The sequence below is a fragment of the Perognathus longimembris genome, chromosome 2 (assembly GCF_023159225.1).
Source record: "Perognathus longimembris pacificus isolate PPM17 chromosome 2, ASM2315922v1, whole genome shotgun sequence".
Taxonomy (NCBI): Eukaryota; Metazoa; Chordata; class Mammalia; order Rodentia; family Heteromyidae; genus Perognathus; species Perognathus longimembris.
In genome coordinates, this window is record NC_063162.1 from 70,523,103 (window position 1) to 70,538,500 (window position 15,398).

Sequence of the window (15,398 nt, forward strand, 5' to 3'; positions counted from 1 at the left end):
GTTCTAAGTGGAAACAAATAGCAGCTTTGAAATTTTCAAGGAAATTACGGAAAACAGCACCAGAACTCAGGTAGAGAACGGTTGCTTCAAAGCCCACCATGGAAGCTCACTTACCTCATCATACATGAACTGCAGAGTCAGCGCAGACTTGCCCACACCGCCACTGCCCACCATGATCACTTTGTGTAAGGCCAAAGAATTCTGACCCTTGGGCTTATTTGCAGCCATCTTGTGTCGTAGTTTTCTCCACAGGATTAAGAAGAATCTAAGAATGAAGGAACAAGTAACACTCAGTACATTCTTTAGAATTCCAGTGTAGGCAAGAGAGCCGATGTCTATAGGGTTCAAGATACTGGTTTTCATTCTGAAGTGATTGTAGACAGCTGGCAAGTACAGAATGCTCATTTGGAGGAGAAGTGCCAGCAGCGAATGTCATGGCAATGTGCCTCAGGCACCTTTCTTGTCATTGTTAGCTTCCATAATGAGCTCTGACTAAATGTGAAAATTTCCCAGGGCAGCCACACACTGACAGTGATGCGCTTACTAGAGGCACTTGAGTATTCACACAGATTATGAAAACAGGTGAGAGGACCATTTAGTTTTCCTGTGAGTACATATTGATGCTCCTTCTCATTTCAGTAAGAAACAAATAGCTACAAAATAGCTTGCCATGCCCAATGGTAAAGACTTCACTGAATGGCTTGCAATATTCTAGAGAAGCAACTGTATTCCAACAACTTGATAATAGAAAGAAGAAGAATATAATGTGATACCCTAATTGCCATTTCATGAGAGCATCTGTGGTGCTTGGGTGGATCTGAATACTTGGATGAAGCATACTGTATCACTTTCCTCATGCATTTGTGAATACATCCAGGGATTCAGTATGGAGACCAGATTCCTGCAGAAGCTGCATGGTGACAAGGCCAGGGTATCAGGCCTTAGGAATAAAAGGCTCTGAGATCACCGCAAACACTGAGTGTATGTATAGGCTCAAGCCCAGGGCCTGGGGGAGGAAGGGAGCTGTATTTGCTTCCTCTGCATCTCTCTGGTTGTTTTAGTCCATTTTTCCCCCTAAGCTGTAGCTCACAGACCATGCCCCATATCCTGCTCTGCTCCCTATCTGTGCCCCCTCTCCTAGCTAACTACAACAAATTTTAACTGTTCTTCAAATCCTCTCTCTGCCTCTCAGCATTTGCTATGCAGTCTCTTCTGTGTGACAGACTCCTATTGGAGCTGGAGTTTTGGGATTTTAAGCCTTACCTTAAGCTCTCAATATAAATTTTGATTTTCCTTGCCCTGCATCCTCAAACTGCACCTGACATGTTCTTTGTAACTCTTTTTTTTTTGCCAGTCCTGGGCCTTGGACTCAGGGCCTGAGCACCGTCCCTGGCTTTCTTTTTGCTCAAGGATAGCACTCTGCCACGGGGCTGGGGATATGGCCTAGTGGCAAGAGTGCTTGCCACGTATACATGAGGCCCTGGGTTCGATTCCCCAGCACCACATATACAGAAAATGGCCAGAAGTGGCGCTGTGGCTCAAGTGGCAGAGTGCTATCCTTGAGCAAGAAGAAGCCAGGGACAGTGCTCAGGCCCTGAGTCCAAGCCCCAGGACTGGCCAAAAAAAAAAAAAAACAAAAAAAACCCACTAACAAACAAACAAGCACTCTGCCACTTGAGCCACAGCGCCCCTCTGGCCGTTTTCTGCATACGTGTTGCGGGGGAATCGAACTTGGGCTTCATGTATGGGAGGCAAGCACTCTTGCCACTAGGCCATATCCTCAGCCCCATTCTTTGTAACTCTTACCACAATCTGAAACTGTTCCAAAGTGTGGATGTTTAGTGAAGTCTGAGTGCACAGGCCAAGCCTGCTCTATGTAACCACTGTGGCTGGTGAAATGAGCCAGCAGTACGCATGGGTTGCATGGACCAATAAACAAAGGCATGCAGCCAGACTTAAGCTTGGGAACAAAAAGTTACTACTAAAGATTCAAACCCAAGTGGGGGCCCTGTGCCTGCCCCTTGAATCCTGGCTGTCCCAGGCCTCACCCAGAAATCAGGCCCACATCTACAGAATATTCAAAGAAACAAACCAACCAATACAAACATGCTGAACATTCTTTTTTTTTTTTTTTTTGGCCAGTCCTGGGGCTTGGACTCAGGGCCTGAGCACTGTCCCTGGCTTCCTGTTTGCTCAAGGGTAGCACTCTGCCACTTGAGCCACAGCGCCCCTTCTGGCAGTTTTCTGTATATGTGGTGCTGGGGAATCGAACCCAGGGCCTCATGTATACGAGGCAGGCACTCTTGCCACTAGGCCATATCCCCAGCCCCGCTGAACATTCTTAAAGCAGATGGCTATTACTCTGTATTTAGCACAAGTGAGACTGTATACATGCATTTTGGTTCTGTTCTCATAATCATAAACATTTTAGCAGACGCAGCTTGAAATATAAAGAGTACGTATGGCAAGGGCTGGGGGTACAGTTCAGGTGGCATAATACCTGCCTACAAGATGTGGCCCTGAATCTAGCACTGCCAATGAATGAATAACTGAAAATACAAACTTGCAGGCTGAGTTGTAATTCAATTGAACAAAGGCAGCCAATGCCCTCTTTAAATGGGTACAGAGAACATAAGCACTAGATTCTGAGTGTTCATCACCTCTCAGAAAGTGATAATTATAGGATATTTCAGATGACTGACTAGAGGTCTGGATTCTTAATAAATCAAGGAATGACTTTTCATTATTATGATATTTCCTTGCAGGTAGTTACAATTATTTCAAAGCTATGTAACTACTATTTTATTTTTTAAACAGTAAGGACCACATGTGGTTAGGTGTTATTACCATAACAAATAATACTCTGTGTTTGTGTGTATGTGTATGTGTGTACTGGGGCTCCAACTCAAGGCCTTACATTCTCACTTGGCTTTTTCACTTATGGCTGATGCTCTGCCACTTGAGCCATACCTCCACTTTGGACTTTTTTCTAGTTAACTGAAAATAAGGGTCTCACAGACTTTTCTGCCCCAGCTGGCTTTCAATCTTGGTTCTCAGATCTCAGCCTCCTACATAGCTAGTATTCACAGGCATGAACTACCAGTACCTGCTGCCAACCAATACTGTTGGGGATTCACGCTGCCCTTCCCCCAGCCCTGGGCAGTGTGGGAGGGAGCCCCTCCCACCTTCCGGCCTTAACAGGAAGAGAAGCCCCCAGCCCCTGGGGCAAACGTGCCATCATGGAGGGGACTTCTACAGAGACCCAGCTCTTGGGGGGCCGTAGCCCCAGCCCACAGAGGAAGTTTCATGACATCACCCGATGGGCAGCCCAGCTCAGCTAATCAGTTAGTCACCCCAAGTCCCTCCCCTTCCGCCTTTGTCACCGTAATAAATTCTTCTGCCCGCCCTCTGGGAGACTGAGGCGTATGGACCATGGAATCGCCTCCCCGATGTCTTTCTCTCTGCTGCTGTTCCACACATAAGGGGAACGGGGAGAGGGGCCTCGGCATTTCTCCTCAACTTAGCGCAATCCATTAGAACATGCTTTGCCTTCTGCTGGCAGAGGGACAAAGCTGAGTCTTCTTTCATAGTTTAGAATTCAAGCATCTCCCCTGGAGAAGTGGGGAGAGGGGTCCCAGAGAGACCCCGACACAATACTCTTAAAATCTGCACATGTTTAAGCAATAACACCCAATGGTTAAATTATCTTTCCTTCCAGAATAATTTAAAATTCATCTGACTCAGAAACAGAAAAAAAGCTGGGTGCCAGTGGTTCATTCCTATAATCCTACCTACTCAGGAAGCTGAGATCTAAGGATCACAGTTTGAAGATAACACAGGCAGGAGAATCTGTGAGATTCTATCTTCAATTAGCCACTGGAAAAAGCAGAAATGGAACTGTGTCTCAAAGTGGCAGAGCACTAGCCTTGAGTGAAAAAGCTCAGGGACAGGGCCCAGGTCCTGAGTTTCAGCCCCATGACAGACAAAAAAGAAAAAAAAGGAGCCTCATCATGATTAAAGTATAAATAATATTTTGGGAAATTAAAAAGGTGATGTACAGGGGCTGGGAATGACAACAGATATGGAGACCAACCTTTATTTTTTCATTTTTGTCAGTCATGGGGCTTGAACTCAGCGCCTCGGCATTGTGAGCTCTTTTTGCTCAAGGCTAGTGCTCTACCACTTTCAGCCTCAGCACCACTTCCAGGTGGTTAACTAGAGAAAAGTCCCACAGACTTTCCTGCTTGGCTGGCTTTAAAGCACAATCCTCAGATCGCAGTCTCCTGAGTTGCTTGCATTACAGGTATGAGCCACTGTGCCCAGTGAAGATCAACATTAGTCAGTTTACAGGTGATGAACAGGCTTTCTTGGGTAAGAAGGAAGCAAATCTAAGGTGCAACACAGAGAGTGCCAACACTCCAAGGCAGGCTGCTTCAGGAGGAAGTCCTGAAAGCCAATAAACTCAAATCCTCAACACAGAAATGGTCACTGGGCCTGGCAACCTGGACCATGCTGTGACCTTGGGAAGCTTCATTTCATCAGTAGGGAGGAGGCACAGAATGGATCTTCACTTGGAAAAGAGAAATGGAGTCACAGCTGAGTGTTAGCAGAAACAAGGTCTACTTTTTGGTTGATTTTAGTATTGCTAAGGATATCTATGTGGTAAACATCTAGAAAGGGACAAAATCAATGATGCAGGAGTAAGGGTAATTCCAGGCTGACACCAGTGGTTCCACCTGTAATCTGAGCTACTCAAGGGGCTGAGATCTGTGGAACAAAGTTTGAAGCTACCTCGGACAGCAAAGTCCATGAGACTCTTATTTCCAATGTACCACCAGAAAGCCTCACCTAGAGCTGTGGCTCAAGTAGCAGAGTGCTATTCTTAAGCAAAAAAGCTCAGAGACAGCAGCCAGGCCCTGAGTTCAAGCCCAGGACTGGCTTCTGCACACACATGCGCACACGTGCACACAAATGCACAAAAGGGTATTTCAAGGAGCCGTATCCCTTACTAGATCGAAGGAGTTAGGATCCATGGCACAAAAGATTCTGGGATATAGCTCTTCCTTCATGATGGGAGGCAAAGGCAAGTAAAGAAGCAGGCTGTAGATGAAGGCTACAGATAGACTTGCAATTTCTTTAGTTAACTGCATTGCATTTCTTCCTATGAAATACTATCACACAGGTAACTTAGTAGGAAGCTTGCCTAATAGATCAAGAACTAAATACACAGAAACAGATCTAAATACAGACTGTGGTGCAGTGTATAACAATGAAGCACTCACATGGGTAGGGGGAGGATGGAGGAAAATGGCACGGGGATGACTGGTGAGTCATCTGGGAAAAAAAATCTGTATTCTCACAGCAATATAGTCTAAATAACCCAAAGATCAAAATAATAAAAAGAAATCACAAAGATAAAAGGAAGAAAACCCAATCCACCACAAGACTGGGTGTGGTGATAGTTCATGCCTGTAACCCTAACATTGTGGGTGTGGGAGGTGGAGATAGGAGGACTGCTGCTGGAGGCCAGCTAGGGCAAAGTTACGTAGACTATCTCAAGCAAGCTCAGGGCCACAGTGGGCAAATACCTACCAGAGGGACTGCCTGCCTGCCTGCCTTGTTTAAATGCTTCCTAGATTGGTCTTCCCTCCACTCTTTTGGCGTAAACTCTTAACACTTGGGGAATTTCTTTCTTTTTGTGAAGCTGGGGACCAAAACCCAGGGCTTCATGCCTACCAGCTGTGCTCTGCCTGCAAGCTACACCCCTTGCCTAGGGAAACTTTTGTAAATTCACTTTGTTTTCTCCTTTTAAACAAGAGGTACCGAAACTTACAGGTATATATTTTTCAACCACTGCATGTTTTTTAATGAAAACTCATCAATTAAAATACAAAAATGGATGGGTGCTGGGGGCTCACATCTGAAGATCCCAGTTCAAAGCCAGTCCTGGCAAGAAAGTCCCTGAGACTATTTACCACAAAACACCAGAAAACCAGAAGTGGCACCATGACTCAATGTGGTAGAGCACTTGCCTTGAGAGAAAAAGCTCAGGCAGAGACAGTGCCCCGGCCCTGAGTTCAAGCCCTACCCTGGACAGAAGGAAGGAAGGAAGGAAGGAAGGAAGGAAGGAAGGAAGGAAGGAAGGAAGGAAGGGAGGGAGGGAGGGAGGGAGGGAGGGAGGGAGGGAGGGAGGAAGGTCGGTTTTCTATAGCCACCATAAGACAGATTGTTTCCCTGGAAGGTCAAAAGTAGGAAAGGATTGGCACTCTAAGCTAGGTTTACATCAAATTGTAATTCTGAAATAAGGACTATATAATTCAAAACTTCCAGTTCTGAATCCCAGTTCGCTTTCTAATGGTTTGATTGTGAACAAGAAAGTGGCCACTTCCCTGAGCTCATTTTATTTGCAAAATAGGGAAATAAGTCTGGATTGGACATCTGTAATAATGAGAGTATTTGCTGCCCTATCCAGTATGGTAGTCACTGGCCCTAGCTGGTGGCTGACCCTTCAACTATGGCTAGTATAACTAAAGAACTTAAGTTTCAACTACTAAGTTCAAATTAAACAGCCATGTGCAACTCACACCTAGTACAGACTCCTGGCTACCACAAGGACCCAATGATAAAATCTAGACTCCTTTCCTTTCATTCATTCACTCAGTAAGCCTTCAAGTGTCTCTCGTCTGGGAGGTCTCTGTCTCCACAGAATTAACTAGAGGAACAACTTGATATATTCATCTGCTAATGCATATGTTGCAATCAGCATATTTAAAAGGCAGCCAGTATTCACAGAGATGGCAGCTTTCTGGGGGCAGAGTTGGGTGGTTGTGGAGAAAAGAGTTGGCACAAGGAAATGATGAGTAACAATGCACTAAGCCTTAAAAAGGTTCAAAGTATTTAAAAAGAAATATCTAAGTACAACCTAGGTCTAACCAGCTGCTGACCACATTACGGCTGAATATTTGTGCAGTGTTAACAGGCTGGGAACTGGAAGTGATAACGTCCAGTCAGAACTCATGTTTACAGGTAGCTTAACACTGGTCTTTAAATAGTGCTTTTTAAAACAAGATCTCAAGTGCAGTTTAGAAAAGCATTTATAACAGTTGATGAATGATATGCAGTACATGTTGTTCTTTTATATGCCTATCTATGCTAACTCTAGAAGGGTATGTACACTTCCCAATTTTTAACTGTGTAAATGCATAACATAAAATTAAGGTTTCTTTTTTTTTGTTATTGTTGTTGGTTTTGTGCCAGTCCTGGGGTTTAAACTCAGGGCCTGAGTGCTATCTGTGAGATTCTTTTGCTCAAGGTTAGTGCTCTACTCCTTGTGCCACCACTCTACTTCTGGCTTTTTTTGAGTGGTTTATTGGAGGTAAGAGTCTGCCCAGGCTGGCTTTGAATTGTGATCCTCGGATTTCAGGCTCCCAAGCAGCTAGATCACAGGTGTGAGCCACCAGCACCCAGGATGAAGTATTTTTATTTACTAAATTTAACAACTACAAAACCAAAAAAGAAATAATATTCAAAGCCAGGGATCACAAGTCTAATTTAAAAAAGAACAATTTATGATATCTATAAGAGTAAAGATTTTTCTTTCTTTTCTTCTTCTTTTTTTTGGACTGTCCTAGGGCTTGAACTCAGGGTCAGGGTGCTGTCCCTGAGCCTCTTTGTGTTCAAAGGGAGCACTCTACCACTTGAGCCACAGTGCCATTTCCAGTTTTCTGGTGGTTAATTGGAGATAAGAGTCTCATAGACTTTTTTGCCCAGGCTGGCTTTGAACAATGATCCTCAGATCTCAACTTGCTGAGTAGCTACGATTACAGATATGAGCCACTGGTGCTTGAATAGTGAAGATTTTTCTATGTATTTATATGTCATGAAAATTGTTATTTCATTTTTACATACCTTTACACATCTGGCAAGAGTGTCATGAGCATCAAATTTTATATAATTTCTCATCACAATTACCTAGTCTTTCTTTTCCCTCTTCCTTTCCTAGTTCACTGTAGCAGATTTTCTGTTTGTGTAGGTGTGCTTCCCATAATGGATGAGGAAGAGACTACACATTTGTGTGGTATTTGACAGGACACACTTCACTTTAGGCCATGGCAACGAAGAGGCCTGACAAGCAGGATCTTTCGCCAGATACCGAAATGAGAGTTAATTTGGGTTTGCTATAAATAACACTTTCATTAGAACTCTCAGTCTTCCCAGACAGAGAATTCAAAATGAACACTCTCTTGGAAGAACAACTCCAAAACCAGCCCAGGGACCAATGCTGTGTGGGTTGTAGGTGGGCAGTACTTACCATCCATCTCTCACTCTAATGAACATATCTCAACACCTAAAGACTCAGGCTGCGAGTCTCCTGGGACTCCAGGAGGAAGGAAGCAGCCTTTCTTCCTTCAGCCCTCACTCCTGCTCTGCCGACTAGGCTTTCCCTACCCAGCCTCCTCAGCCAAGCCATCTGCGTTGTCTTCTAGAACCTGCGAAGTCTGCTCTGCTGATGGTCACTCCATCTGTTCCCACCCTCAGTGCTGTTATGAATTTACAAATTTCTGCCTGTAAATTCTGTCATTTCCTAGGGAGTTGGGGGTGAGAGACAGACACCTAGATTTCTTAAGTCTTTTGGCTTTCATGGAAAATATGAATTAAAATCTGACTTGATTTGGAACGCCTACAGACTTTAAGAATAAGATAAGTTGGGTGCCATGGTTCCAACGTATAATTTTAGCTACTTAGAAGGATAAGATTGGAAGGAACAAAGTTTTGAGGCCAGCCCTGTCCAAAAGAAAAAAAAAAAAAGCTCTTGACAACCTATCTTCAAAGTAGATGGCTCACGCCTGTAACCCGCCTGTAATCCTCGCTACTCAGGAGACTGAGATCAGAGGATCACAGTTCAAAACCAGCCTGGGCAGGAAAGTCCATGAAACTCGTATCTCCAATTAACTACCAAAAATCCAGAAGTGGAGCTGTGGCTTAAGTTGAAGAGCACTAACCTGGAGCAAACAAAACAAAACAACCCAACAACTCAGGGACAGTGCTCAGAAGTGGGTTCAAGCTCCAGGACCAGCACCAGCACCACCACCACCAACAAAAAAACCCTTGGAAAAAATAGGGATGGATGGGACTGGGAATATGGCCTAGTGGTAAAGTGCTCGTCTTGTATACATGAAGCCCTGGGTTTGATTCCTCAGCACCACATATATACATAAAAGCCAGAAGTGGTGCTGTGGCTCAAGTGACAGAGTGCTAGCCTTGAGCAAAAAAGAAGCCAGGGACAGTGCTCAGGCCCTGAGTTCAAGTCCCAGGACTGGCAAAAAAACAAAACCAAACAAAAAATAGGGATGGAGGTTCCAAGTGGCAGAGCACCATCCAAGCAAGAATGAAGCTGACAAACAACAACAGCAGGAGTAAAAAAAGAATAAATCAGTTTCCTGATTTGGATGACCAAAAGTTTAAGAGTAGCCAGGCCACCTGGTGGCTCATGCCTGTGATCCTAGCTACTCGGGAGGCTGAGATCTGGGGGCTGGGGTTGGAAGCCAGCCTGGGTAGAAAAGCCCATGACAGTCATATCTCCAAATAACCTAAAAAAGCTGGAAGTAGAGATGTGGCTCAAATGGTAGGGTGCTAGCCTTGAGCAAAAGAGCTCAGGGTCAGCAGCCAGGCTCTGAGTTCAAGCCCCACAACCACCACCACCAACAACAAAAGTTTAAGAGTAAGTATTATCTGGCATAAAAAGAGAAGTAATAACAGCCAGTAAGGCTGAGCATGGTGGTGCAAACCCATAATCCCAGCGATGAGGGAGAGAGGTATAAGTAGAAACATGGCTGATTCCAACCAAAACATGTAAGACCCTATCTGAAACATAACTAATGCAAAAAAGAGCTGGCTCAATGGTACAGAGTTTGCCTATCAGGCATGAGGTCCTGAGTTCAAGCCCCAATACTGCCAGCAACAGAGCCAAATGATATCCCTGAATAAGTCTTTTCTTTATAATATTGATACAATTACTCAAAATTTAGTGATCAATCAAGGCCTTGAAAACTACCTTCCAAAGCTGGGTGCTGGTGGATTCACACCTATAATTGTAGCTACTCATAAGGCTGAGATCTGAGGATCATGGTCAAAGCCAGCCCAGGCAGGAGTCTGTGAGACGCTCATCTTCAATAAACTACTCAAGGAAAGCTGGAAATGGAGCTTTGGCTCAAGTGGTACAGTGCTAGCCTTGAGCACAAAGAGGCTCAGGGACAGTGGTCAGGCCCTGAATCCCCAGGACAAGCATGGTTGCAAGGCTACCAGTTCTCCTACTGTGCTTGCCAAAAACTGAGATCAGTTCCATTGAGACAGTTGGGGAGATGAGGTCTTAGTTTTTCGGCTTCAAAAGATTGCTATGATTCAACAAACACAAATAAATTCAAAACAAACATGTTTATCAGTACTTCTAAAAACCAGTCAACTGCTTTCAAAGTACATTTCAACTTTCATAAAATAGAGAAATTTTAGGGTTCAGTCTTATTGAGTACATTTTACCCTTTGCATCCTCACATAACTTTTAACTCACTTTTTTCCCCCCAGTCCTGGGCCTTGGACTCAGGGCCAGAGCACTGTCCCTGGCTTCTTTTTTGCTCAAGGCACTGATTCTTGGGTATTTTTTTGCCAGTCCTGGGGATTGAACTGAGGGCCTGAGTACGGTCTCTGGCTTTTTTTTTTTGCCAATCCTGGGCCTTGGACTCAAGGCCTGAGCACTGTCCCTGGCTTCTTTTTGCTCAAGGCTAGCACTCTGCCACTTGAGCCACAGCACCACTTCTGGCTGTGTTCTATATATGTGGTGCTGGGGAATCGAACCCAGGGCTTCATGAATAAAAGACAAGCACTCTTGCCACTAGGCCATATTCCCAGCATGGGCAGAAACTTTTTGAAAAGACTCCCAGGGACACAGCAGATAGACTTGACAAATAGGATTACATCAAACTAAACAAATTCAGCACAGTAAAGAACATTGTTACTGAAGTAGAAAGACAGCCAACAGAGTGGGAGATCTTTGCCAGCAATACATATGACAAATGCCTAGTACTCAAATATACAAGGAGCTCAAGAAACTTAACTCCTCCCAAAACTAATAAACCAATCACTAAATGGGCAAATGAGCTAAGGAGAGACTTCTCAGAAGAAGAGGTAAGAATGGTAAAGAAACACATGAGGAAATGCTCAATATCCCTGGCCATAAAGGAAATGCAAATCAAAACAACTCTGAGCGTCCATCTCATCCCAGTTAGATTGGCCAATATTGTGAACTTGAACTAGAAACTTGAACTACTTGCTAACTTGAAATGTTAGCTGGGATGTGGGGAGAAAAGAACCCTATTGCACTGTTGGTGGGAATGTAAACTAGTACAACCACTCTGGACAGCAGTCTGGAGGTTCCTCAAAAATCTAACATAAATCTCCTGTAAGACCCAGCCATATACCCAGCACCAGTGGCCCACATCTGTAACCCTAGCTACTTAGGCTGAGATCTGAGGATTGTGGTTCGAAACCAGCCCAGGTAGAAAACTGTAAGACTTTCCTCCCTACCCCCCCCCCCCCCCCCGCCCAGTCCTAGGGCTTTAACTCTGGGCTTGGGCACTATCCCTGAGCTCCTTTTGCTCAAGGTTAGCCCTCTACCATTTAAACACGGAGCCACTTCCTGAGTTAAAGGCCCGTTACTGGCAAAACAAGAAAAACAAAAAAGATTCAAAAAGTAAACAAATAGCAAATGCTGATAAGAATGCTAGAGGAAAAGGAGGTGAAATGTAAATTAGTTCAAATTAATAGAAATCAGTATGAAGTTTCCTCAAAAAGTTGAAAATGAAACTACTATATAACCCTGCTACCCCACTCCTATGTATATATTTGAAGGAATTTAAGTCAACATATAAAAGTTCCTTATTTTAAATTATTGTATCATCTGAAAATAGAAACAACTACCCAAAGCCTTACCTGTTATAATATATGATATAACTATCACCTGACCAATGAATAAATATTTCTTCTGGATTTTGCTGTGATTAATTGGAGATGAGAATTTTGTGGGCTTTCTGCCAGGGCTGGCTTCAAACCATGACCCTCAGATCTCAGCCTCCTAAGTAGCTAGGATTACAGGTGTGAACCACCGTGCTTGGTGCCAAAAGACTCTTATCTCCAAGAAACTACTCAAAAAAGACAGAAGTGGTGCTGTGGTTCAAGTGATAGAGCAGTTACCTTGAGCAAAAGGAACTCAGGGACTGCACCTAGGCTCAGAGTTCAAGCCCCAGGACCAGCAAAAAAAAAAAAAAAAAAAGACCCAGCCGTATCACTCCTGGGCATCTACTCAGAACATTACAAGCCAGGACACTGTAAAGACACTTGCACATTCATGTTCATTACTGCACTGTTCACAATAGCCAAGTCATGGAAACAGCCCAGATGCCTTACAATAGACAAATGGATAAAATAAAACTGGTACCTCTATACACAATGGAATTTTACACAGCCATTAGAAAGAATAACATATAATTTGCAGGGAAATGAATGAACCTGGAACAAATCCTGTTGTTAAGTAAGCTCAGAGACACAAACGGTGCATGTTCTTTCTCCTATGTGGAAGCTAGATCCAAAATACCCCACAATATGATGAATTACACAGGATTTTAGGCATCCACACACAGAGAAACTAAAGGAGGATACTCTTAGGGAAGCCTAATGCCTCTGTACCTATAAAATAAAATTTACCTAAATGAGTTCCAGGAAATGGAAACAAGGTTTGTTTTGCTGTTACTGATGGTGAAAATTGCATCGTTTTGGCTTTTTGGTGATTTTTGTTATAGTTGTTTCTTGGTTTTGTCTTATGTATCTGTCTTTATGAGAGTAAGAGGGGGTACAGAAATGGAGAGACAAAGGGTGAACAAATGTGGCAATAGTACTCAGTAGTAGCTAAGTTGAAAATAACCTATACAACTTGTGGGTGGGAACAAGAGGAGAAAACTGGGAGATAAAAAGAACTGACATTGCTCCAAACGAAATGTACTCATTACTTGACTTTTGAAATAGTAACCCCTCTGTATAACACCTTTATAGTAACAATAAAATTTTTTTAAAAAATGTATCCAAGGTCACATTACTAATGTGAAGCCCAGATTAAAGCCCAGATTATAAGTGTTTACGATTTAAACTGGACTTATGGAAACCTAAGCTTGTGGCTCCAAAGGTTTTAAAAGCAATTTCTTTAAAAAATTTTATTATTATAATGGTGATATGAAGCAATTTTTTTTCTTCCTTTCTCTTTCTCTCTCTCTTCCTTTCTTTAGGCCAGTCCTGTGGCTTGGATTCGGGGCCTGAACACTATCCCTGGCTTCTTTTTGCTCAAGGCTAGCACTCTACCTCTTGAGCGACAGCGCCACTTTGGCTTTTTCTGTTTATGTGATGCTGAGGAATCAAACCCAGGGCTTCCTGCATGCTAGGCAAAAACTCTACTGTTAAGCCACATTCCCAGCCCCAAAGCAATTTCTTTTAAATGTAAGAAGATAATTCTCAGCCCAGCACCAGTGGCTCATGCCGGTAATACTAGCTACTAGGAGGCAGAGATTGGAGGATTGCAGTTTGAAGACAGCCTAGGAAGGAAACTCTGTGAATCTCTTTTCTCCAATAAACTACCAAAAAAGCTGGAAGTTGAGCTATGGCTCAAGTGGTAGAGCAAAGTTCAGGGACCGCACCCAGGCCCCAAATTCAATCCCTAGGATCAGTGCACCTGCATGCCTACGTGCACACACACATATGATACACACAAATTCTCATGGGTAGCACACAAGTTATCCCAGTCATTTTATAAAATCAGTGGTACAAAAAGAGCAATTATCAGGGGCTGGGAATGTGGCTTAGTGGTAGAGTGTTTGCCTAGCATGCATGGAGCTCATGCATGATTCTTCCGTGCCACATAAATAGATAAAAAGCCAAAAATGGCCTTGTGGCTCAAGTGGCAGAGTGTTAGCCTTGAGCAAAAAGAAGCCAGGGAGAGTGCTCAGGTCCTGAGTCCCAAGCCTCAGGATTGGCAAAACAAAAATAGCAATCATCATACAAAAAAAGAGATTATCTCATTTGCGAATAGAGAAATTTCATAAAACACCAACACTTGAATTTTATCTCAGTTTATTTTATTCCAGGAATGTGAATAAGTCCAATATGAAAATCCATATAATCAATTTAAGAATAAAAGAGAAGGGCACTTGACAAAATTAATGCACCTTTATGATAAAAAAAATCCGAGTTGAGAAGCTGGGAATATGGCCTAGTGGTAAAGTGCTCGCCTCATATACATGAAGCCCTGGGTTCCATTCCTCAGCACCACCTTTATAGAAAAAAGCTGGAAGTGGCACTATGGCTCAAGAGGTAGAGTGCTAGCCTTGAGCAAAAAGAAGCCAGGGACAGTGCTCAGGCCCTGAGTTCACGCCCCAGGACTGGCAACAAAAACAAAACAAAAAATCCAAGTTGAACAGTACTAGCTAAGCTTCGTAAGTAGAGGCAAGTATGTATTTGTAATGAAAAACTTCACAAATTTGAGAGAGCCTAGTTAGGCAGGTGCTACACTAAACTTTTGTATTTTTTTTTTTTAATTGTCAAGGTGAAGTACAGAGGGGTTACAGCTACATACGTTGGTAAAATTAAAAAAGCCACATGTCAGTAAGGTAAGTACACCTCATTTTTAAGAAATACAAACTATAAAAAACATGATAGTGAGGCAAAAGCAAGCTCCCAAGTCTTTTTTGGGGGGAGGGGCAGGGGATTGTTTAATACTCTTTTTTGAAGTTGTCAATGAACAAGAAAAAATTTGCTCATAATTTAGGCTTATAGATTCTAAAGCACTAGCTAAGAAGAACATATTACACAAAGAATGGAGAGAACTGTTTGGCCTCCATTTTCTCCAGTAAGCTCCAAGGTGAGTCATTAAGTTTAAGGAACTGCAGACTGTTACAACTGCTAATTCCTTTACTTATGAAAAAGTAAAGTGTGGGCTTGGAATGTGGCTTAGCGGTAGAGTGCTTGTCTAGCATGCATGAAGCCCTGGGCTTGATTCCTCAGCACCATATAAACAGGAAAAGTCAGAAGTGGCGCTGTGGCTCAAGTGGTAGAGCGCTAGCCTTGAACAAAAAGCCAGGGACAGTGCTGCTCAGGCCCAGAGTCCCAAGCCCCAGGACTGGCAAAAAAAAAAAAAGAGTAATGTGGGACTGGGAATGTGGCTTATCGGTAGAGTGCTTGCCTAGCATGCTTGAAGCCCTGGGTTTGATTCCTCAGCACCAAATAAATAGAAAAAGCCAGAAGTGGCACTGTAGCTCAAGAGATAGAATGCTAGCCTTGAGCAAAAAGAATCCAAGAAGGGC

At 43.4% G+C, this 15,398-nt stretch overlaps 1 protein-coding gene across 3 annotated transcripts in view; it reads right to left on the bottom strand.

Moving 5' to 3' along the window:
* The window catches only part of Rala (RAS like proto-oncogene A), a 56,378-nt gene that overhangs the window by 15,761 nt on the left and 25,219 nt on the right, over positions 1-15,398 (bottom strand). The window contains exons 1-2 of one of the 3 annotated variants that reach the window (XM_048339440.1): positions 12,647-12,686; positions 115-265 (exon numbers count right to left, since the gene is read on the bottom strand). In XM_048339440.1, the coding sequence (XP_048195397.1) occupies positions 115-228 (114 nt within the window). In that variant the 5' untranslated portion in view covers positions 229-265; positions 12,647-12,686. Of the gene's footprint in view, positions 1-114; positions 267-12,646; positions 12,687-15,398 lie in introns of those variants that run through there. The other 2 variants (XM_048339437.1, XM_048339439.1) reach the window with 2 other exon arrangements.